This window comes from Lineus longissimus, chromosome 13, assembly GCF_910592395.1.
Source record: "Lineus longissimus chromosome 13, tnLinLong1.2, whole genome shotgun sequence".
In the NCBI taxonomy this organism is placed as follows: Eukaryota; Metazoa; Nemertea; class Pilidiophora; order Heteronemertea; family Lineidae; genus Lineus; species Lineus longissimus.
Genome location: NC_088320.1, coordinates 300,520 through 325,534, shown reverse-complemented (window position 1 = coordinate 325,534; position 25,015 = coordinate 300,520). Strand labels below are relative to the sequence as shown.

At 43.8% G+C, this 25,015-nt stretch overlaps 1 protein-coding gene and 1 long non-coding RNA gene across 3 annotated transcripts; both read right to left on the bottom strand.

Moving 5' to 3' along the window:
* Positions 1–3,861: 3,861 nt before the first annotated feature.
* On the bottom strand, positions 3,862–10,836 carry LOC135498163 (uncharacterized). 2 transcript variants are annotated; one of them, XM_064788357.1, is made up of 10 exons: positions 10,717–10,836; positions 8,729–10,143; positions 8,024–8,247; positions 7,756–7,846; positions 7,472–7,624; positions 7,018–7,143; positions 6,310–6,430; positions 5,965–6,103; positions 5,486–5,604; positions 3,862–5,294 (listed from the first exon to the last, which is right to left on the bottom strand). In XM_064788357.1, the coding sequence occupies exons 2-10, from the start codon at positions 10,116–10,118 to the stop codon at positions 4,502–4,504; spliced, it is 3,156 nt and encodes a 1,051-aa protein (XP_064644427.1). In that variant the 5' UTR covers positions 10,119–10,143; positions 10,717–10,836; the 3' UTR covers positions 3,862–4,501. The 2 variants fall into 2 exon arrangements, with proteins under 2 accessions (XP_064644427.1, XP_064644428.1); XM_064788358.1 differs by having other exon boundaries at positions 7,066–7,143.
* A 10,522-nt stretch (positions 10,837–21,358) lies between these two features.
* LOC135498113 (uncharacterized) lies at positions 21,359–24,959 on the bottom strand. Its single transcript, XR_010449004.1, has 2 exons — positions 24,799–24,959; positions 21,359–24,086 (listed from the first exon to the last, which is right to left on the bottom strand). It is a non-coding gene; the product is annotated as an uncharacterized LOC135498113 (long non-coding RNA).
* Between the last annotated feature and the right edge of the window lie 56 nt (positions 24,960–25,015).

The window sequence follows — 25,015 nt, the reverse complement described above, 5'->3', positions numbered from 1 at the left end:
GGCAGAGTATAATCACCATACGGGCGCGTGATGGCCCATCATAGATTTCATGATAGAGAACATCCTTCATAGAATCAGCATAAGCAGCATTTACCACTGTACACACTGGCAAATTTCGACTTCGACTTTGAAAGTATGATTTCATGAAATATGAATACCAATTTGAATCCAATTAAAACCATCTTTGTGATCGCAAATCCTCTATGGGCGAAGTTCTCTCCTGACACTACGTGTTGAGTCCAATGGCAGAACCGACATGAGCTGCGCCATGATAATGAAGGCCCGGGCGAATGCTACAATGAGGGAGATGAGACACGTCGCGGGCCCCTAACCACGACACCATGCCTTTGACGTCTCTGGTGAAGCTTGTTCATTGAGAATTTATTTTAGCTTCTATCGTTATAACTTAGCTTCTTCCAAGACAGGGATTTATCAAAAGTCCGATACTTCCACTGAGCATGTTGTGGTCAATGTGAACGAGTCCTGTAACTGACGGTAATGATCCCAAAATGCCAAATTAATAATGTCATAATTCACCCAGACAGTTGAGATACATACTGTCTTACTGTCAGAATAGCCAACACACTATCAACAGTGTTCTGGTAAGTGACGATACCTATATTCATTTTGGTGTCACCGGTGTGGCGGGGATAGTAGTCCTAGGGCTGATAGTCCGTGTAACAATAGCCCGCATTGCTAAATGTTTTGGTTAGGGTTAGCGGTACAATAGATCATGCTGCTTAATTGGTCAAATACAATGCTACCGGACTATGACTCCAGGGGGACTATATCCGCTGTCACACCGGCATTATCGCCAGTGGTTATAGGTTGTCTCGTTGTTATGTTATGTTACCTTATCCACATCATCATCTGCTCTGTAGACGAGTTCACTTAAACCTACACGATAAGAGCATGCGCAGATCCTTTCGAAAATATCGGCTTCCAAAGCAGTAAAGGAAAAAGTTGACAGCATGATTCAACTGAGCTGGGATAAATATTATGACAAATGACAGATATCTCAGATCAGATCTTGCTGTTGCCAAGTCTGGTAGAATAAAACTCCAGATTAATACGTCACAGAAAAACGGGAATAAGAGTATGATGAGGCAGGTCGCGACCAGCATCAGCATCAAGGTCATACTGTTATTCTTGGAGTCCTCGCGTTGTGACGTCACTTCCGTTGTCGTTGCGGTCATCTGCTTCATTTTCTTTCTATGGCGACCAACGCTAACGGCAATGGTAATGTTCAAGACACAAACTACAAAGATTGGTAGAGGAGTTCCGATGATTTCTTTCATGATGACGTATATTTCTAAATAGTCAGGCAGGATACAAGTCAAACGAATGCCGTCCTGACTCGGATCAAACTTAGGAAACACCCAAAGACTGGCGGTATAAAACCCCAAGCAAAACACAACAAGTAACATGGTGCTTATCTTTGCCCGTTTCATAGTGCACCATATTGATGCATGGAGGGGGTACCTCACCGCTATGACTCTGTCAACAGCTATTATAACAACCGTATAGACGGAACAGCAGTAAAATATATGCGCGAAGTAATAAAAGATAATGCAGTAGGCGATTCCGAGAGTGCGATTGGCTGTGAACCAAAATGGCTGCAAGTAGGCAGCAACGAGGAGGAGGATATCAAAGATTGATAGATTCCGGAGATAAAAGCACATGACGTTGTCCCTATTGTGTGGCAGACACATGACAAGTACTGATAAAGTGTTGCCAATCAGTCCTATTACCAGAGTAATTGTGGAACTGTAGAACTGGATAGCGGTAGCTAACTCGTTGAAGTCACCCTGATCAGCTGAAGGAAGTGACGTGGCCACGATTGATTCAATTTCACCGATGTACTCCATGACAATGCCAATCTTGATCTCATGCACGTTTTGATTAAATGTCGCTGATGTTCAATTGAGGCAGTAGGTTGTCTTCATATCTTTCTAAATTGGCCGCGCCTTGTTGTAAGGGGCGAGAATTCCCGGTGACGATCAATTGGACAGGGCAAGAGAGTTAAAAAGACGTTCAGTTACAACCTGTGGAGTTAACTTTAACTCGGCGTTATCTCCTTCAGTTAAGCCCACTAGACTTAAACCACAGTTAAAGTTGACACCAACAACACCGTGGTTATCTTTTTTTGAACAACCAGGTCAAGAGACCTTGCGAATATTACACGCTCTTTCCAAATCATTGCACGATAAACCAGCTGAAAGAGCTCTTCAGAAGCTGGCAGAAACTAATGGTAATGTAGGTCAGTCCATTTAACACGTTCAATGGTACCATCGCGAGTTACTCTCCAGCGTATGGTCGTGTCAATAGGTTTACTGATGTTATCATCATCAATTGCTGATCACACCTCTCCAACGAGTGCCGGGTCATAAGTGATATGTTAGCGGCAACACGTGGCAGTCCATTTTAATTAATTAGTTAAACGGTGTTTGCCTCATGACCTCTATAGATATCGATACGGGCAAACCTTCTACCTGATAGAACTTATAACAAACTATCCTTATTCTGTGTGTGCTGTAACTATGGACATGACGGACAGGTACGGCACGTATGAAGAAGCACATAGTGTCTTGTCACAGATTTAAATCGAAAGGGAAAACGGTACTGAAAGGACAAGGACAGAGGTTCCTAAGGCGTCACACAGATGCCTGGTCTGATCACAACTCCGACAGAAACAAATCGATACCGATACTTACACAGATCGGAAACTGTCACAAGAAGACAAATCGAGCAAGAAATGGCTTCATTTAAGCTTGCAGCACACTGGACGCCAACTCCGGCGGCAAGGCGCGTTTTTTGCCGCAAGAGTCCTGAACGCCTGAAAAATCCGTAGTGTGCTACGGACGGCGTCAGGCAAACGCCACTTGCCGCCAGATATCTAGCATGTTTGATTTTTGACGCCTGTAGCGGCGTCTGAACGCCAGTGAACGCAAGAAGAATCCAGGTGTGCCACGGATCGCCGCCAGAGTTGGCGTCAACCAGCGTCAACGGCGAGGCTTTGGCCTATCAGCTTGCGTCTTGACGTCACATGATACTAAAATGGCAGCCCCCACGATTCTTGGAAGTGGCGGAAAAGACGCTACTGGACGCCAATTCTGAGTAGGTGTGCTATGAGCGCGATCCACTGCCGCCAACTCTGGCGTCGAGCGGCGTTCAGTCGCGTTCAGTCTGACGCGCCTTGCCGCCGAAGTTGGCGTCCAGTGTGCTGCAAGCTTTAGACGTTGACGCAAAGGGAAAGTAACGAAAAAAGATGACAGAAGGTGACGGTGATGAAGGTTATAATAAGTCTATTCCAACTCAGGTGATTGACTAGGCAGCTCAGTCAACCTTTGCAATCATGTCAAGTATGATTTCTCCGAGTGAACAGCGCTGACAGAGGTCGGTTCAGAGTCCCAGGTTCAGTTTCCTCAAGTGAACGTCTGAAGTAGCTTGGACATGTTGGTCTTTCCATCAGCATTGACCAGATATTCACCAGGTTCAAGCCAACTACTGGTTTCTCTTTGTCTCCTCATTGGCGGAGGCCATTTTCAAACATTATAATTTTGACTCCAGCAAACTTTTCCTTGGATTTGCTTTTCATGACTAATATAGCACAGGTGTAACATCAGATGCAACCAGTTTTTCCAGCCATGCCATTTCCATTATTAGCAGAACCTTTGTGGTTATAAGCGTTTCACTATATACGGACACGCTGGCAGCAACCTTTGTTTGCCGGATACAGGGTGATCCAATCGAACTGTCTGGCCAAACTGATTAGTTGGCCTGATAGTGGGGTAATGGGCAGGATTTGAACAAATGACTGGATCAAACTAATGAGTGTTACAAAACAATTTTATTGTTGAATCATTCATCATCTTATCATCACCATCTACATCAACTCATCATCATCATCACCATGGTGAATCCCTGATCATATTCGTAAGGGTATTATGCAATAAACACAGAATGAGAAAAATGGCAGTTTTATTCTGTCAGCAAGGCATCAAATGGTACAAAGGCAGATTAATAGAGGTTCATCGAGCTCAGCAAAACAGACCAGAATACACAATATAAAATGCAACAACAGACTCAATGAGTGCAGTGTGAAGAGAGCAGGGCCAGGCATGCATTGGAAGAAGCTGCTCTCGTATATCAGACTCACCACAGACTCAGTGAGTGCAGTGTGAAGAGAGCAGGGCCAGGCATGCATTGGAAGAAGCTGCTCTCGTATATCAGACTCACCACAGACTCAGTGAGTGCAGTGTGAAGAGAGCAGGGCCAGGCATGCATTGGAAGAAGCTGCTCTCTTATATCAGACTCTTATAAAACATTCTAAATCATTACCACATTGTGACAAAGTGACGCCTTCATTTAGGCCAGTTTTACAAGTTTGTGATGAGCACCTTCATAGAGATCATGAGTTATGTTGACGAATGAGGCAGTTGATAGTCTAGAGGGAACATACGTCAGGACCATTTACTGCTGACCTTGCAGTTCATAACACCTAACTGAGTCTCTTGGCGCGTTTCAGTCTTGGTGAGCGCGCACTCTTCTGTTTGGCTTGACATGCAGGCGTCCCCTCAACTGATTGTTTATTTGCTGCTTGTGAACGACCAGCCGATCGTCCTCGTTTACGAGGTGAGTTATTGAATGTTACCTTCCATGGTCTCGAGTTAGTATGACGCTGTGAATCACTCTCAGGGTGGAGTTCACCTGAAGCTGGCTCCTTTTCAGGTGTCTTGTTATTGTCATTTTGAGCGGACGTTAGTTCATAACTTTTTTCTGGAGAGGTGGAAAGGTTGGACGAGAGTGTGATGATTTTGCTGGCTGCTTCATGATGTACTGCAACATTAGGTTGGAATGCCGACCCGTGTATAGGACTAGGCAGATCAGACATTCGAGCAGACTTAGCAGGGCCGTTGCCAACACGTTTTGCCTTTCTTTTTGCCTTCACTGGACTGTTTTCAGCGCTACACGAAAACTCTGGTTCATGTAAAGCCACATCACCGAGCATCTCCAAGTTATACGAAAGATCGGCCTCCGTCAGGAAAACATCAGCTGGTGTATCAGCTGATTTATCAGCATCAGCATTCGACGGCTTGTCCGAGTCATTCACAATGGGCGTTTCTGTGGCATCACTCTGATAGGCTGGCACCGAGTTGAATCCCGCCGAGTGGCCCTCTCTCGGTGCGGCATGCACGTGTTCACCATCCTTGTCTAGGATGTGAGTGGCCAACTCCACACTTTCATAACGTACCATCTGTAACCCCATCGTGCCGTCCTCCTGCTGCCGATACCTAAAACAACAATAATCATATTACACTTTTAGTCATTTTCTAAATTGTTTCGACTTCTTGGCCTACTTGAGCCCCATCTGGACTGAGCAGGTTGTACTTACTACTATGCTGATTATAGCGGGGACATCAACAGCATTATTAACAAAATCGACTTTCTTAGTTTAAGTGACTTTGTCACAACACTAACTTACCTGAAGCGACTATGTCCTGAGGGCCACCTAAACCTGTGGGTTCTTTTCAGATGTTTGGTCAGGTTACTTCCTCTTTCAAACGTGGCTGGGCACATGTGACACAGGTATTTCTTTGGGGTCTGGAAAAAAGTTTGAAATCATGTCATTGACAGAGGTCATTACTAGGCTTTGACATGGGCGGGTCGCTCGGTAAATTGGGAGACCTGCCTTTAATACATGATGAGGAGGGAGACTGGCATCTGTACAACCACTGACTGCTGCTCGATCAATAGTGCAAACTTCATCATGTCCTGTCCAGGATAGTCACATCTCAGGAAGTCGTGTACAACCACTGACTGCTGCTCCATCAATAGTGCAAACTTCATCATGTCCTGTCCAGGATAGTCACATCTCAAGAAGTCGTGTACAACCACTGACTGCTGCTCCATCAATAGTGCAAACTTCATCATCTCGGGAAGTCGTAGCCCAAACACATTTACCTGATGAAGGAGTCTGTAGTGGTAGCTAACCCCGTGGAATGTCTTATGCGAGTAGTCACAGCCAGGAAACTCACATTTGAACATCTTCTTCTCATTATGGACCTCCATGTGTCGTCTCAAATCACCAGCAGACTTGGTCCTGAAAGTCAACAGTTAAACGTTTTGGGATGAATTACAAGCAACATACCTCAGTGTTGAACAAGATTAAAGATAAGACTTAAAGGGACAGGTTGGGCATGAGATATGCTTCCAACAAGGCTGTGACATCTCTGAGAGGATTGCTAATATTCACTGAACAAATGTTTAGTCGTTTTGACATGGTGTCGTGGAGAGACTCATTCTTACTTGTGTTGACAGCGTTCACACTCATACGGCTTCTCGTCAGAATGGCGATACTTGATATGAGCGTTTAGTGTGGACGGGTTCGGACATGTCATATCACAGAACGGACACTTGTAATGGTTCACTGAAAAGAAGGAAGATTGATGTTCTCAATCATGTGGTCAACATCATGAGCAGCCTTATTCTCTTCTCATTATGCTCATGATGGCATTGTTATCACTGGCTTACGTCAAGAAAATCCTCATATCAAGGCTTGATAGTCAAGGCCAAGTAGTCTGATAGCAAGTAGAGTTATCATTGGCAATTCTTGAGGAAGAGAGTACGTACCATGGACTCTCATGTGATCCCGTAAGAGTCTCTCAGTCGTGTACTTACCATGGACTCTCATGTGATCCCGTAAGAGTCTCTCAGTCGTGTACTTACCATGGACTCTCATGTGATCCCGTAAGAGTCTCTCAGTCGTGTACTTACCATGGACTCTCATGTGATCCCGTAAGAGTCTCTCAGTCGTGTACTTACCATGGACTCTCATGTGATCCCGTAAGAGTCTCTCAGTCGTGTACGTACCATGGACTCTCATGTGATTCCGTAAGAGTCTCTCAGTCGTGTACTTACCATGGACTCTCATGTGATCCCGTAAGAGTCTCTCAGTCGTGTACTTACCATGGACTCTCATGTGATCCCGTAAGAGCCTCTCAGTCGTGTACTTACCATGGACTCTCATGTGATCCCGTAAGAGTCTCTCAGTTGTGTACTTACCATGGACTCTCATGTGATCCCGTAAGAGTCTCTCAGTCGTGTACTTCTTGTTACAGTGGGAGCACTGGAAACACAGAGCTGCAAACAGAGGAACAACCAGTTACAATCATAACGCTCGTCCTTTGAATGAGATGTAAAGCCAAAGTTCCTTGTGTCTTTGCAAGGGCAAGCAGAGACATCACCAGGTGAGAAACATGAGTAGCTTACGATAGACTCGTCTCTAGCCAATAACACCAGGCGGCAGCTAACCACAGTGGCACACATAACAACCAGATCCAATTGACAATCGATGGTGACTTCTCCTCAGAGGCTGAAGATGGCGTCACAAGGCCAATCACCTAGCTGGTGTCTAACTGCAGAGCAGGCACAAGGCTAAACCAGGTGCGATGATAAATGGTTGACTTACTGTCCATGGGGCCTTGGCGACGCAGATGATCTGAGAACTTGCAGCGGTTTGAAAACAAGCCACCACATGTTGGACAGGCGATGACCTTCTCCTGGGTGTGGCTCCGTAAGTGGTCTCGCAGACGAGTTCTGTTCCTGACCTTCACAGTACAACCTGCAGTAGAAAACATGATTGTCAGTGTTAGACATGCTGGGTGCGACAGCAAAAAATCATGTGATTTGCATTAAGTCAGGCAGCGTTTATCACCGAACACAATGCTATCAATACTATCAGAGCCAGCTTACCTTCCCAGAAACATTTGAAGTTATCTAAAGGAGCGCTGTCTGCATGCATGTCAACATGACGGTAGAAATACTCCGCATTCTCACAGACATGCTGAAAGTAGATATAGAAAGAGGGAGCTCCGTTACATAGTGGTTAGAGCACCAGTCTCATCATTAAGAGGAGTGGGGTTCGACTCTAAGAACGATCACCACTGCATTGTCTCAGTGAAGTGTATTGTCCTTGTCTCATTCAAGTTCAGCTGACCAAACAATCAGGACCCTTACATACCCCACAATGCACCCAACCACAGATGAGACTCTCTGGAAGCTCTGGGATGAGATTGCGACTCGAGCCGTCTGTTCTGCATGCGTGGAGATTGTTGTCTATGATCATCTGAATGCCGAGACATTTCAACTTGACGTGGAATGCATGGAAATAGACATGGCGCAGGATGTCCCTGATTCCACGCTGGGTTTCATAGCCGCAGTGACGCCAATTACAGGCCATCAGATCTAAAAGATTGAAAAGAAAATGTTAAAAAGAAATACATCGACAATTACTTCTCGTTGAAATGCACATGTCAAGATGTCATTGAAGAAGATGAAGTATGAAGAGAAAGCTACTGCAGCATACCTGGTTCTTCAGATGAAGTATGAAGAGAAAGCTACTGCAGCATACCTGGTTCTTCAGATGAAGTACGAAGAGAAAGCTACTGCAGCATACCTGGTTCTTCAGATGAAGTACGAAGAGAAAGCTACTGCAGCATACCTGGTTCTTCAGATGAAGTATGAAGAGAAAGCTACTGCAGCATACCTGGTTCTTCAGATGAAGTACGAAGAGAAAGCTACTGCAGCATACCTGGTTCTTCAGATGAAGTACGAAGAGAAAGCTACTGCAGCATACCTGGTTCTTCAGATGAAGTACGAAGAGAAAGCTACTGCAGCATACCTGGTTCTTCAGATGAAGTATAAAGAGAAAGCTACTGCAGCATACCTGGTTCTTCAGCATAGTCCTCTAGATTGCTGCCGATATGGGCTGTGATGTGGTTGATGAACTGGTTCAGATCATTGCTAACCTCCTCACATTCCTCCCACTCGCATGCTAAATTCATCTCAACCGATTTCTTCTTGAACTTCTTCAGTTTAAGTGACTTGTTGTGCTTGATCACTCTCTCCTCCACCTCATGACTATTCAGGTCAAGAATAGTTGCCAACATTTCTGCCGGGCCGAGCATGATAGTCTCTGGCTGCTGATTATGGCCTGTTATGTCACGAAACTGCTGAACAAGTCCACCAGATTCACTTGCATTTGTTCCTGAATCATGATTTTCTTGGACCTGATTTGTGGCGAAATGAACATGATGTGGTTTTGATAAGTTGCAAGCAGGCATAGCCACCATGGATTCATTAGAAGAAGTGCTCCGAGGGGCTACCGCGTCATTTTGATTGACAGGCACGTCAATACTACCTCGACTGACAGGCACATCGGGGCTACCTGTCAACGTACTTCCCGAGTCTGACCCAGAGAACTGTTCTTCTACTTTGGTGTCGAACTGGAACCCAACGTTCATATGAGAATGACTTCTTATCTCTGAATCGGGTTCAATTTCAACTGATGGAGCATGATACTCGAGTACCATTGGTTTTAAGTCCGCGTAGATGTGTCCTGTGTGAGCCAGAGCTACCTCCGAATCTTTGGAATCACCAGGATCATTTAGAATGTCACGAGACAGATCTACATCCACGGTTTCTGCCTGAGGCGTCAACTCAGCTAAGATGGCTTGTTTAACATCAAAGACCTCACCATCCACTCTTCCAACAGAATATTCAGTCAACATGGTAGGTAGATTCTCTCCACCCAGAGGCTTCATGTCGCAGTACGAGGGCGCCTCTTCATTCTCTGATTCCTCGAACTGAGAAGTAATGCTGTGAATGGCCTGCAGTGTCTCTGAGGGGTGTAACCCAGATGGAACATGTAGATGTTGCCCCTGGTCATGAATGACCTGAGGTTTGAATTCATGGATCACATTAGCTGGACTGATGGAAGGCACAAGTTCACTTTTTATGTTACAAAGTGTATTTTGAAAGTCAGCATTTAGGTTCGATTGGCTGCTTTGACTATTTAGAGAAGTCTGTACTCTTCTGGCAGCTGCATTCTCAGGGCCGTCTTTTGGAACACAGACCATGTTCTGAAGGCTGTCACTTTGATTAGGGACCCCATCCTTGGGGCTAAAGCTTGTCTCACAGACCACATTTGGTTGGCTGTTGGGCGAAGAACCATGTTCAGGAGAGGGGTCCTTTTCATAAATGATCGGCTCTTGGTGCAACTCAACGGGCAAGCCGCTTGTCTGCACAGCAGAAGCTTCTATGATCATGGTCTCCATTCTGGGCACACCTTCATTGCACAACCTGAAATACAAAAGTTCAAAAGATCAATTGTCAACACTTGAATTGCCAAAGTTATCCATCAGACAAATCAGAACATCAATACCTTCAGATTATATCTTGAGACATCCCAGGGTGGTGGACCTTCCTTCCTGTTTTTGGGCCTGAATATGTCAATGTTCATGATATTTTGAATGCATTTGGTGATGTTTTGATATACATCATGACTTTTATGTCATGACATGGTAAACTTACGGCAGTACAGTTGAGTTAGTGAGTAGGCCTACAGTACACTGCCTGCGAAAAGATGGCCGAAATTTATTTTGGCACACGTACGGGTCTATTCAGGAATTGACAACAAACTCAAACTGCTCAAAAAGTGATAAACTGCCCAATAGCCCATTCAGGCCATCCGACAAAACCGATAACGGGAACCGTAAGGCAAGGCATACATTGATGTAGGCCAAATATCACACCTGACAACAACGATTGAATGAAACTGTGTCCGTCCGAAAATAGATCAGTCGAAAACTACGCTGAAGATCTGCCTGCCAATCGGGAAGAATCTTAGATTTGCTACTCAATGCAAATACCTACCAAAACTCAGATCATCCTCCCAAGTAAATAGTAACAAATATCTGGATTTTATAGGCGGAAACCAAGGATTTCTTTCCCACAAAACTATGCTTGGCGTATACTTTGTTTTCTATGTTGCGAATTTGAAAGTTTTGATTTTGACCACTTCCACAAGAACCGTAGGATGGCCATTAGGTCGGTCTACCTAATGCGCGTCCGGAACAATTTGTGCGTCCGGAGCGCGTCCGGAAGAGAAAGTGCGCGTCCGGAACAATTTCCTATGTAAATATGAACTTAATGTTGCATTAGATGGCTTACATAGCATTTTAATTCCATGTAGAGAAAATAAAATTGGAAAAAATCTCCTTGGTGACTTTGTATTTTACAATTTTCAGCGGGGTGATTTGGGTGTTACACAGCCATCAAATCCCAGTTTACTGACGTTTCTCCTCAACCAATTGTTGTTGCAGTTGCAGAATTTCGATAGTAGCCGTGTTGTAATGGATTAGACTGGTATCTGGTGTCTCAGCACATGGAATGCCGTCAGAGTGTCTTATCATTGTTAATTTCACAAAAAATCAGAATCAAATATGTTATTGAAAATCGCTATACAGTCAAAGTGTCAATTAGTGAGATGTGTTCACATTAATATGTAAAGAGCAATCTCTAGTGAACTCACACAACTGTTTGACATGGGGGACCCGGGGAGCCCCCCAACCCCCGTCCTTCTGACATATTTAGCCAGTACATTGGGGGATGAGTCCCCCAAACCCCCAAAAATATATTTTGTGAGAAAAATAAGTGAAAATTGTACTACTTCTTTGATGTGAGTGTATCCTTAAATCCACTGTCATCACTAGATCCTTTGATAATAAGCCATACCTAAATTTAAGTGTAGCCAATTAGAAATTATTCTAAAAAATAAGTCCCCCCCCTCCCGGGCCCACTCTGTCGAATGGTAGAAAAACTGGCATTTTTATTTTAATGAATAAGATATATACCCAGGAAAATAATCATTAAGCTCATCTTTAGTTGAAGCTCTTAAAACCGCACTGAATTTTGTTGACCCCCTTCCCCCTTCCCCCTCGATCCCCTCCCCTCCCCCCTAAAAGCGCAAATTGGCTTCACAATAATTGCTATTGCCCCTTATCCCACGGCACGCAAAGACAAACTCATACCGACTTAGACGACCACAACAGGAGAAGGCGCGTAAGGAAGTTGGGATATGATTATGGCATTAGTAATTAACCACCTCGCTGAAAATTGTAAAATACAAAGTCACCAAAAAGATTTTTTTCAATTTTATTTTCTCTACATGGAATTAAAATGCTATTTAAGCCATCTAATGCAACAATAGGTTCATATTTACATAGGAAATTGTTCCGGACGCGCACTTTCTCTTCCGGACGCGCAAACAGAGTTCCGGACGCACATTAGGTGGACCCCATTAGGTTGGTCTTCTTTTGTTGGTCGCTTTGGCGCCTGACGTATCATGGGACCATTATACCCCCTGTTTGGGGTACGAACCCCATGTGGGAATATAAATTTCCACACATTTCTTTTTCTTTTTTCTCACATTTCGATTTCGAAGATTTTGTCTTTGTGAGATTCAAGACCCAGACACAACATGACTCCCCCTTACACATGTTTCCAACCCCCCCCCCCCCCCCCCCCCCCCCAATGCACTGGCTAAACATGTCAGAAGGACAGGGGGTTTGGGGGACCCCCAATGCACTGTGTTCAGATGGGTTGAGACTATGTCCCAAGCAGAACTTGGAATCACTCTGATTCTTAAACAGCTAAGGCATGTTAACCACCATGCCCAAGTCCAATTTAGGAAAGATGGCACCAATTCTCTCAAACTGTCAAAGAATATTTTGGCAAAACCCAAGACCAGGGACCGGAGCCTCGGTTGTGAAACGCCAGACGGCGCACGAGTCATCGACTGCCAAGTCAATAACTCGGAAAATATCAGGACATTCCGTTTGTCAATATTCATATTCATTGATATTGAATACATATAGATTAGCTGCCATACTGGCCGAAACCTAGCACTATTGTGATAAGCTGCCAATGGTTGACCTACTAAGTTCAATTGGACCCATCGGTTCACCCTGTACGGCCATATGAAAACAGAATTGTCCGCCTCTCTTTCATAAGAATGGGGTCTTGTTTAGCCTTGCCAGCCTGGGTTTTGGTCATGATCTGAGGGTGTATTGGTGCGAGCTCATCTCAGCATTCTGGTTGTGACTTTGTCCGCAAAAGACCAATTTGGGGTGAAATATTGAAATGAAACACAACGTAATCTCCGTCCGTGCAACACACAGCAATGATAGGGATATTATGTCTCCAGCAAGTATCACAGTGGAACCTTCTAGCATTATCATCGAACGAACGGGCAGTGGGAGGTACATCTTCACAGCCAAGTATCACAGTAGATCCTTCTTGCATTATCATCGAACGAACGGGCAGTGGGAGGTACATCGTCACAGCCAACGAAAATGCCACCATCAATTCTTACGATGACATGACCAGCAATGGGATCGAAGTTTCGGAAAGTATTCAGAAATGGGGATCCTTAAACAACTGAAGCCAACCAACCATACAGCCTGCCCGCCGAGCTATACGGTGCCTAATTAGTTGAATATTTTATGAGTTCTGGTGTGTCTTAGCTGACAAAATAGATGAGGAGAGCTGATCCTTAATCTATAAGATTGGCACTAAAATATGATCATTGGAGAAGTTCATCAGGCCATAATATCACTTTGATCTCTGTTCTACATGACATGCCAGTGTTTTTATGACCCGAGTCCTTCCATGGTTGACTGAGTATCGTGGGATAACAAACCATTGACTCATTTTCGAGACGAGAAATACCACAACAATCAAAGCCTTAGCTGAGCCATTAAACAAGAACACAATGTAATTGTGTTCTTGTATATGTTTCCACAATGAAGACATTTGCTGGTCCGCTGAAGCCGTGTCATAAGGGAGCATTGAAGGCACTTGGTATATGGCTTAACAAGGAACGGCAAGAAAAGAACATGAGGCTCGGTTCATCTCATTGAGATGAAATGACCTAACGATTCCATGAAGCTATAACGTCCTGTTAAAGGAAGACACGATGTGGGGCAGGAACAAGGAGGGCCTAGTGGTCTCCACTCATCCATTAGTAGATCGTAAACCGAGTCGAATTTGGTGATAAAAAGCTAAAGTCTGTTTTTTTCTACCATCCAATTAATGTGTAACCCACACAACGTGACTTCGATAGAGTATGTGATTTAAGTAGGCAGACGATCTGGAGTGGTGCTTGCTTGTCACACTGTGGTATGTAGACAACATATTTCAATAGCACAGAAGGAGAACAAGTATATATGACGATTGATTTTCCTCTAATGTACAGTTAGCGCCTCCCTATAGACGTGTAACCAACATCTGGTACCTCTACATACATACTGGGTGTTCTTTAAAACATGGCTCAGTTTTACGTATCAAAGTATTGACCAAAATGGCTTTCACCTTTATGCAGTGGTATTATTTCAGATAAGAAGCCGCTCTGAGAAGGAGTTCGCTTTTGGCACTTCTTCTTTATGGGTACAACTGACATAATCGTTGTCATTCTGGACAAAAGGTATCAGGGATTTCAATGGGCCAATGTTTTCATTAACACCCTGTATGTAGTTGGAGGGAATTTGTCAACGGGGTGCTCCAGGTCTACTTTCGACTGCACTGATTGCCATTTGTGGTTAGGTCCCCAACTAATGTTTATGGTTTGGCTATCCTTCATAAAGAGCACGTTGGGTATGGGAGGCTTCTCGGCTCCTACCGAAAACCAACCAGACATCAGATGACGGTACGTCACGATCGCTCCTGGCTTGAAGTCTAGTCCCATGAGGGAAAGTAATGTTACCAACAACTCCAGGGCGAACAGCCCCCTTGTATAAAATACAAGTATGTGTCTGAAGCACACCACATTATTGATAAAGTGCCGTACGTGCCACACTGAAATTGACAGAATGGGCAGCTTACAAAATGAACATCGAATCCCAGTTTACAAGCTTACAGAATATACGGTAGTAGCTCACTTGAACTCACTTTACCCAAGTTTCGCAATATTTTGCAGTCAATTATTCAGGCTCCTGGGGTCATAATATGGTAGGTCGGTTTACCGCAGGCAGCTCATATAGCAAACGTGTCTGGAGAGCTGTCTGCAAATGCTAGTCGATCATTTTGGATGGTTTGGTTAGGTGGTTCGAAATAAATTTCAAAGTCATTTTGGCCAAAAATTAACCATATCAGACGCTCTCATCCTGCTTCACCAATGCAATCATCGTGGTTGATCCAATCAGAAGCTCTCAATCCTACTTCACCGGTGCTGCCATCATAATTGATCCAATGAGATGCCCCGAGTTTTCTTTCACGCGCTGACCACTCAATCCTATTGTCAGACCCCAAGATTACCTGTGACACTGCAACATCTGCCGCGCGACACATCTGTGAATAGATTTGCGGCACAGATTGAAGATACCAGATTGAGCTGACCATTGTAAGCAAGATAATATAATATCTTCCGGTGAAAAATACATTTCCGAGTTGATTTATGCTACTGTATAATAGTAACTGATCGAGCGGGCAAAGTGCCAGTTTCAATAAAAAGTAAGCTTCTCGGGTCTAGCGGAATTTCCTTAAAGGGACAAGAATGGCTTGAGATTTACATGGTAGGAAGATAACATTCGAAATGACCACCAAGCGCCACTGCCAGTTGCGTGACGATACAATGCACTAAGTGGACATCATATGTAGAGCTTTGACCAGTATGTTGCCAACTCCTCAGCAGGGCACAGTACATAGTGTCCAGTTTATAGCAGTGAGAAGTGTTGTCTTTTCTAAAGTCCCTGTTGCGGCCCTGCTGGAGCTGGTGTTACCATAAAAAACAACATTTACCCGCCCTGCCTATCTCTGTAACTCGCCTATCTCTGTAACTCGCCAATCCTAGCAGTGATTTATTTCTCCAGCAGATCAATGACGGTGTTGTTCTTTATGACACAACTAACATGAAAGATTCATAACACGAGTTTTTACTCAGATGGAGTACTACTTTCATTGGCCTCATGTTGCTGAGATGTGAGAACTATGTTCGAGTTATGGAACAAAGCGTGTTAGGGACGGCCAGACGTCATAATGTGGTGTTGATAACATGTAGATGTGTGAAATGCCTGGTTATGAGATGTCATACACAGAAGTGTTCCTCAGTGCCTTGGCTTCGAATCCTCATCGATTGGATATTGTTTGTTCTTGGCAAAACATATCTCGTTTCCAGGTCCCTGTCGCATGTGAGCTCATGATTCTCTTTCAAACTACCGTACAGCTTGGTAGCAGGCGCACCACGGTTGATAAAGGTCCAGGTTTACCGATGATAAAGTTCGTGCTGATCTGGGAAGGAAAGCTAGACGACATATACAGTAACGCATATTTGATTTTGATTTTGATTTAAGCTCGCTGGCAGAGCCTGTTTTTTAACCATCTCTAACCAAGCAAGTTTTAAACTAGAACCTCCTTGCTCCAACACTAGAACAGAACATTCTATTTCAAATAGTGTTGTCATATTCAGTGCCTTGAGGTAAACCGATATCCTCCGTGCCCACATCGAGTTTTCTCCAGATGATTGCTCTCTTAAAGTGCAGATCCCCGATCAACCAATTAGGCTAAAGCATACCAACGTATGAATATCATATAGTATCACTGAATTAAACTGATAAAAAACCAACAGCCCCAAGCATATGATATATTTCTCAGACTCAAAACAACAGCACAAAACATTTAGCAATAAATGGCAACAGCCCTGGGCACCTTACTGTCAATTATCCTGGTGATACCGATTGGAAGAAATTAAAAATACCGTCCTGTGGACTTTTTATCCGTTTTATCCCGCTTAAGGCGGATTTGAGGTTTGAGACAGAGAAATGCAATGGGGACTTAGTCACAGTTTGAGATTTTGCAAGGTTTTCACCGAGCATGGATGGTTCAACCACGGATCTTTAGCGTATAGTGCTATAGAAACCGCGGACCTTGGACGTTGGTGGTGGAAGAAAGGACGATGGAGGCCGCTTCAGTGGCATGGTTTGACTCGTATACTAAATAGAAATCACACTTTCAAAGCTTGACTCGTTTACGACATCATTTGGTTAGTTCTATCAACCTCAAACTAACCAAGGACTGATTCTAAAATAGAGCATCCTTGGACCGACCGAGGACACAAAGCCATTGCAAGACTTTTTATCTGTTTGCCTTTCAGACGGACCTCAGCGTACTCTGAAGACGGACCTTAGCATACTCTGAGGACGGACATTGGCTGACTTGCTTGGAACCTCCCGATGCTTGACCATGACACTTGCTCTGTATGACGAATCTTCATGTCACTTCCGATACGAGGAGTCCTGCTAGCACATCACAATGCCTAATACCCCAAACCCCTTTAAACATGTTAAACATGCTAGCCAGTTATGTAATGTTTGTGTGGCCTTTAGTCGTCCATGGCTGGGTTTGAACAGGGAGCTTTCCGTGTTATTATGAGTGCTCAAGTTTGAACAAGGGGCTCAAGCCAACCAAGGCCATCTTGCCCATGGTGCTCGGCGCGCTTTCTCAGTCACATCAGGAATAGCTAGGCTTATTCCACTGCCTGTTTACGAGATATGCAAACAACATGACATAGTCAGAAAAAAAGCTTTTTTAAAGATTGTTTCCGGTATAACAACACAACGTGCTCACTTGAGTAGTATTCTGTAGCAGTATTAGGATGTCCACGACTGTATTCCAAGCAACATTTTCAAACTTTGAGTTGCCAGCGCATTTGTATGATTGTATATGGTTGTTCCCGAGATGTCCTCAATGCTCATGAGCCAACATTATGATGGGAGTTGTCTTGAATAGATTAAAGCTCTAAAGGGCGTTCCATCAGACAGAACGACATACATGTAGTAAGCTTACCAAGTCTGCAATACCACTAACTCCCAAAATTTTGTACCCTCTGGTTCAACCGGATTAGTTATTAATCGTGGTTTATGATTAATATGGGTTTCCTGCAACGATTTCCATTGAAAGTTGTCAAACGGGGCATGTTGTGCTGCCTTTACTATTAGCTAGCACGTGCCAAGTTAGCAAAGCAGTTAAATATTTTGAAATATCAATTCTACTGTATTATATTGATGTCTGAGAATAGGCTTCTGCTGCCTGTGTAGACATATCTTGGATTGTAATGTCTGGCTTAGCCTGCGTCTCCCATGGTTTAGGCATTGTTTGTAGTGTGAATGATTTGGTAGTGGGACAGTACATGTATTTAGAGACTTGTTATAGCAGGGTGCTTTTGAAGCTCTCCTTTTAGGAATACCATACTGAAGCATTCTTGGCAAGAATCTAAAACAACTTTGCAGGGTTAGATGAAATCCATGTTAAGCTTGCACCTTAAACCCGCCTCCCGTGTGATTTCTTACGTTGAACACATCCGTCCGCCATTTTGCGAATCTCAATTCAAGGAGGGGCGTAACGCATCTGAGAATCACAACACGTAGATCACCTCAAGACGACATGACTGCATGGTGAAACAAGTCTATCTTGTGTCCCCGCCAGTGTTCTACAGACTGGCAAAATGGCTGACGTGTGGCCTAAAGTCAAGTTCACACTGGTTTCCACTTCAAAACGCAACACGGTGCAGAGACTGTGTGATGCCATTGATCATCTGACAAACATAAATGTGGCTTGAGTCGATAAGCCGATAGAGGCTTAACTATCATAATCCACAGCATGTAAATTGTAATTTAACATATTTGCGGATTTTAGTAAACCTCCTCTAGTTTTAAAGTCTTACTTCCGAGAGAATTGGAATAATAGCAATTTGTTAAAGGCCTACGCTGTTCGTGAAAAATTTGACACTTGAAATAAAGAATCGAATAGGCCTAGATTTTAGCGATGATGTTGAACACATCGTTTGTCAAGCTGACAGAAAGCCTAATCTTGTCAATACATTTTGATGTAGGACACGTCAGTGTGTACTATGCTGTGTAAGACCGAAAAATGAAAAAAATGGGTAGGCCGATATGTTGGGATATCTTGGTAATGTCCAACGATGAGAAGTCCTGTTCTGATTGGACCATTCTTTGTCTCCTATCCAGGGGGATGTCATTCTCGTCTGCTCTTATCTCCTGATCACTCGCGTGGTCACGGAAAATAATGACCATCATCGGGCATTGTGATATTTCACCGGGTGCTCGGTGGGGCGCATGCGTGGTGAATGCTTTTTTACAACAACAATATTGTGGATAAACACTTTTAAATAAATCACAGCACAACTACAAATGAATAGCCTGACACATTTTCATGAGATGGCCTGCCTACTTGAAGCCGCGAGCGATTCATCAGATCAGAGAATAAAAACAGAAATAATGATGCATTGTGTGTAAAGAAATCCGTGGGGAATTGGCAGAAATTCTACAAAAGACACTCGTGCGTTAAGTAGGCCTAGGCCTTCGTGATGTGCTGTGACTGGAAGTAGATAGTATATTTTACGATCATGCAATCTATCATCGTGTTTAAAACATCTTCGTGGCATCATGGTGTCATTGAGGGGTTCAGATTGATCAATGATCTGCTCGATAAATATAGTAAATGCTGGATATGCCGACGAAGCAAGTTACTTTTACTTTCACAGCAGTGTTTATTATTCTGGTACTTCGCCAAATACATACAAAGAGATTATGCACAAAGTTGCCAACAATAATCATGAGGTATTAAAACGCGTCGAAAGATGTTGCATTCAGGACCAATACAATGCATTCACTCATAGTTTCGAATCACAATCAGAAGCTCTCAATCCCGTTTCACTGGTGCAATCTTCAGAATAGAACCAATCAGAAGCCCCCGCTCACCGGCGCAGTCTTCAAAATTGATCCAATCAGAGCTAGGTTCTCAATCCTGCTTCAAATATACCAGCACAGTTTTAGAATTGAACCAAAAACACAACAGAGTACTAATTTACTTTCGGTAAAATTGGCTGGAGGAATAATGTAAAATCATTAACGATGTTCAATTTCAAGGCTGGGGTTTGAAAAGACCCCACGTGCCGCTTGGGGGCAGACACAAATGTAACCAAGCCTATATGGGTCGGGGTAATTCACATCGATGTGAATAACATGTTTTATGAGTATGTTTAATGGTCGACGGATCAATACGTCAAACACAACATGAGCACGAGCAGGAGGGGCCACACGAAAATATTTGCACAAGATGAATTTTTGATTTTGTTCATCGTGCACTGCCGTTAATTAAGAACTGATATCGTGTAATTATGACTGTATAGGCCATGTACCAATTAGCCCTACAGCGGGATATTTGACAGTGATAGGATTCGAGTCGTTGCTTCTAGATTATAACTGTCCAAGTTTGGCACATTGAGTATCTTTTCAGACTTCAGACTTTGAAATTTCACCTGTGAACCAGGACTGAGGACTTCACCTTGAAGAATACATTTTGTTCAATTGCTCGTGTTCTGCGTGTAAGTGCAGAGCCATTTCGTCCTGATGAAACACACCATGTAGTAGAATTTCAATTGCAGAAGTCACCGATTCCTCTAACATTCAACTGACACCACATAAAATAACCTTTTGACAATGAAAGTTCCAACGTGGACTCTTCTTGCACTTGACGGAGCGACAAGGCGACGCCAGACAAGTTCATGGGTCCCAAACACCCACGACTCTCACCGAAAGACTTGTTTTCACTGTCAACAACGCCGAGTAAACGTTTTAAGGTAAAGTAGGTAATAACGATATGTACATAAACACATTCATTTCATTCAGGTTTGCATGTCAGGTTTGTTCTGGGTGTCAACTTCGTCCGAGCAGTCGTGCCAACCTCGCACATACTTTACACTTAATTGTACACTAAAAACATACCACGCCAGTTCACTCAACCTTAACTCTGGCGATGGCGAAAGACAAAGCAGTATCGAGGGCTTCTGATTGGTCTATTGACAACAAGTCGTTGGCCAATCAAAACCCTAGATATTTCTTTCATATCTGAAGAGCTCCAACATGACTGCGCCCCGCAGGAAAGATGTCCCATCATAATGTACCCAAACCATAACGGTTCATGACTACCTCTAACCCATGTCGAGTGTTGACTTTATATGACGAATACTGTTTGATTCGTAGGTTGAGCGCACTCACCAAGTTAGCATCACTTCAAAGTCCTTGGTATGAATGGGGTACCTGTTGTATTACAGGAAGGACAAGTCCATTGACTGTGTTATTTGTCAGTAGGCATGGTGTCTTGTCAACGTCGCTGCAGTTGGTGCGAAAAGGCTGATTCTGTCCAAACGGAGCTTTTTACAAACGGAAGGGACCGAAACTATAAGGAAACTGCCGGTATCAGTTTGAAATAGATGTAGATGATTAACGTTACTAGTACATTGGAGTGCGAGATTTATAGCGGCTATGCCATTCTTGAGCCTCCATGACAAAACGACACTTTCATGGAAACTAACCTCGCATTTCAGGGCCTCTGCTTGTAAGCATAGTCATCAGGGGGTACAGGACGGATCAACTCTACCTCATTTCCAGTAGGACAGAAGTCATCAGGGGACGGGATTTGATCACAGAACAACATGATATGACAATAATTTACTGTATTTAATGTAAGTTGATATATACACAGGTGGGTGCACTCTGACCCCAAACACAGCTCGTCTTCGTGTCACTGAGGAATGACCGAGTTACACTCGCCGATACCTTCCTAATCTCATAGCTAGAGCATAGTTCCTTATCCCACCGCTAGGTTACCAGTGACCACCCTGGCGGTGAGATTAGTAACCAGTCTAAACCTTGGGCGCAAGTGACAATATATGATTTATGCTTTTAGAGCAAAATATGGAATGTAAAACGCCCTTCGGACCAGACAGAACTGTACATCTTATATACACTAGAAAGTAAATTATATATATACATGATAAGATATTCCATTCAAAAGATGACGAAAACACCCACTAGGAGGCACTGACCAACCAGATTACGAGAAGCTCGGGGCTCTCATTGTATCGTAGAGTAACCAGGTGGCGTTGCCGTCCCTTTCAAATCTGTATTCAAATTCAAAATACAACCAATCAGATCACAGCATTTCGCCCAGAGCGACATCATATTATCATCTACATCACAGTTAGGCTCAATCTAAACACCACATGAAGAGCTGGATGGAGCAACACCGTATCTGGAGACGCTGGCGAGCAATGGTTTCATGGTAATGAACCATTTGTAAAGCCACTGTTCGCCTGCGCGTCCGTATACTTCAATAGAAACCAAAGAAGAACCTACATGTATAGGAAGAATGTGTCCTGCGCTATTGTTTTCTGACGGATTATGGTATATGTATATGGTGCGTAAAAGGCCATGACTGTCATGAATAGCTTAGAGATTTAAGGTATAATAGAATCCTTTGTTCCCGAACATGATTCTATCATTGGACGTTTCGAACTTTTACCATGCATGGCCGAAGAGCTTCTGGGGACGGAATAAGTTAGGCTGAGCAATCGCAAAGAAAGTTACAACCTTTGATATCACTGTTCCACGTATTTTAGCGCCCTCTCTCCCCCCACCTCCACTCCGACTATGAGTGACTTTAAACCTGTGTGAAAAATGCCTCATAATCACTGGTGTTGACCCAAGCTTTGAAATCACCCAATAGACATCAAATTCGAGAGGCCTGTTCGGTTAGTTTCGGTACACAACACGAAAAGGAAGGAATCTGGTGGTGTATGACGACCAGTTCGCCGGGCTTCGTTGCTAAGGACGTATTAACGGTAATGGTCTGCCTTCAGTTTAGGCCCATAGGCCGGACAATCTCTGAAGGCCTACGAAGACCATGCCCTCCCACTCTAGACCTCAGATCAGTTCGTGGCGATCACAACACTTAATCCCAAAATAACAAATACGTTTTAGTACATGTATATAATTTCACCCCCAAGGGAACAAGCTAAGTCTAAGCATATATGGGCCGGAACATGCAGTGCTAACTACAGGCCTTTGAAGTGCGTACATTAGCCAGAAAGCGCGACTTAACGAACGAGACCGAAGAGGTACTCATTAACCCCTAAATACCAAAATTACGATTGAATAGTATCTCAGAAAACCACACTGTGCGAAAGATTAGATGACTAACTCAACGTACGCCGGGTTACCCCACGATACGTAGCGTGAAACGCTGATGTTATGACAGGCCTTTAGAGTTTCGCGGTGAGACGCAGAATCACAATCATTGCCAGAGTTTGCAGAGGTTTTTGCTTGGAAAACAGTTCGCGTTTGTAGGTAGGTCTTATGTCCAGTTTATTGCGTTGCGGTTTGCTACCAAGAATCTGTGAGGAGAACTTGTGGCCCTGTTGAAAGCATTATGGTTGAAACACCAATCCCACACGCCTTGCTATTCCCTTCAAGAATAAGGACGGCAGATAAAATGATGGACTCTTCGACTCAAGGACCAAACATTGCCAGTAGGTCCATCATACCTGCGCTGTGTGTTGGTTTGTTAAAGCCGTGTTCTGGCCGAGTCTCTGCTCTACCTCCCGGCAATTTGAAGGATTTTGAGATCTGCCTATACTTCCGTTTCCGGTTTGAGTCTGTGAGTTACCTGGCTTACTTTGGTCAGCCGCGGCGGCCTTTGCTTGCATTTCATTTTCGGGTCCATGAAAGAGTTCCGGCTGATCCAGAAAGCCCGTCCTCTGCTTGTCCTTTTGTTTAAAGCGACCAGACCGCGAGACGGACAGTTGATGACGTAACTTCCGTTTCGCGTCTGCATCATCGACTTGCGGATTCACATTCTCAGCGTCACTTTCCTTTCCTTTCGACCTCTTCCAGAATGATTTCTTCCAGAAAGACATTATGGCGTTTAGTCACGTGATCGAAGATGACACCTCCGAAGACGACGCTGTAGCAAGTTACGTCACAAATGACGCAATTCGTTTTTCTGGTGAGATCTCGTTATCGCGCGTGACGATTGCTTCACGATTGTAATCTCAAACACGAAAACTATGAATTTCGACCTCGAACTGTCACAGAAATTGGTATCCACCGAATATCCAATGTTACGTCAAAATGGCATTGAACATAATCCAAAGTTTTTCACACAAAACTTTTTCAATACGGTAGGGTTAACACTCCGTAGAATTAAGATTGGAAGACAGAGGAATCAGCAGCATTCATTTTGAGCATTTTGAAGCGTTCCTCCAGCAGCAGCAGCAAATGTCGTATCTGGTGTCCCATACAAATGGCGGCTGTGATTGTTTTGCTGCCTGCGGATCGGATGCGGAGGGTTAATCCAAGTGTATCACGGCGTAGGAGATATCTCAGTCACTGTAAATACACAACAAGAAGAAAAGTGATAAAAAAGTGATCTTGCAATTTGCAGATATTCTCGGAGGAGCCTGCAAGAATTAAAAGGGATGACTGAAAAGCCCTTCTTTCACTGTAACTTGCAGATCTACACCCAAGGGGCTCTTTCTATTGGCAATTTAAACACATTACCCCCACTTTAGAGTCTTGCAGGCTGAATACTTATACAATGAAATATTGCATTTGCAAGGGATATCCAACTCTTTCTGCGAGGTTCAGAAACGTACAGAAAGGGTCGGGTCTTTATCGCCTGAAATGTCGCGAATCACCGTACGATATATTTATCCTTTAAAATTAGACGCAAGGCTTTGGGGTCTGGCGCCTCAGCCTTCCAAATCCGAAGTTAGGACATTAACGTGTAATCATTATATCAAATGGTTCAAAATCCGAAAGTAATCATGAGTACTGTCGCTGACGAGTTGAGACGCTTAGTTGAGCACAATCTTGATAACTCGGAGGAGAAGACACGTCTAGGACAATCTCTAATTTGTAAAAAAGGTTGCGCTCACCCATCCCATGGTATAAAGTTATCCACAGATTGGCATATGTATAACAAGGTAATACTGAACGTACCATATCCGACATGTATACATGCTTTTACAAGTATTAAATGCCAACACAACAAGTGAAGCGCGTCACATACAAAACACTCCAGGGCACTGTTATAACTCACCGTGAAGGCAAACCTTCATTCTAATCGATGGCGGGTTTCGATTCTATCTCCCTGATATCCTAAGACTCACATCAACAGTTTTGATTATTCACCGGGTAATCCACAAACAAGATGCGACAAATCCGTCCCGTCCTCGTCTCGCCGTGTCGTTCCACAACCAGGGCCTGTACCAACGTGACGTCATATGGTGTCGGGAATGCGACTAGTTGTGCCGCCA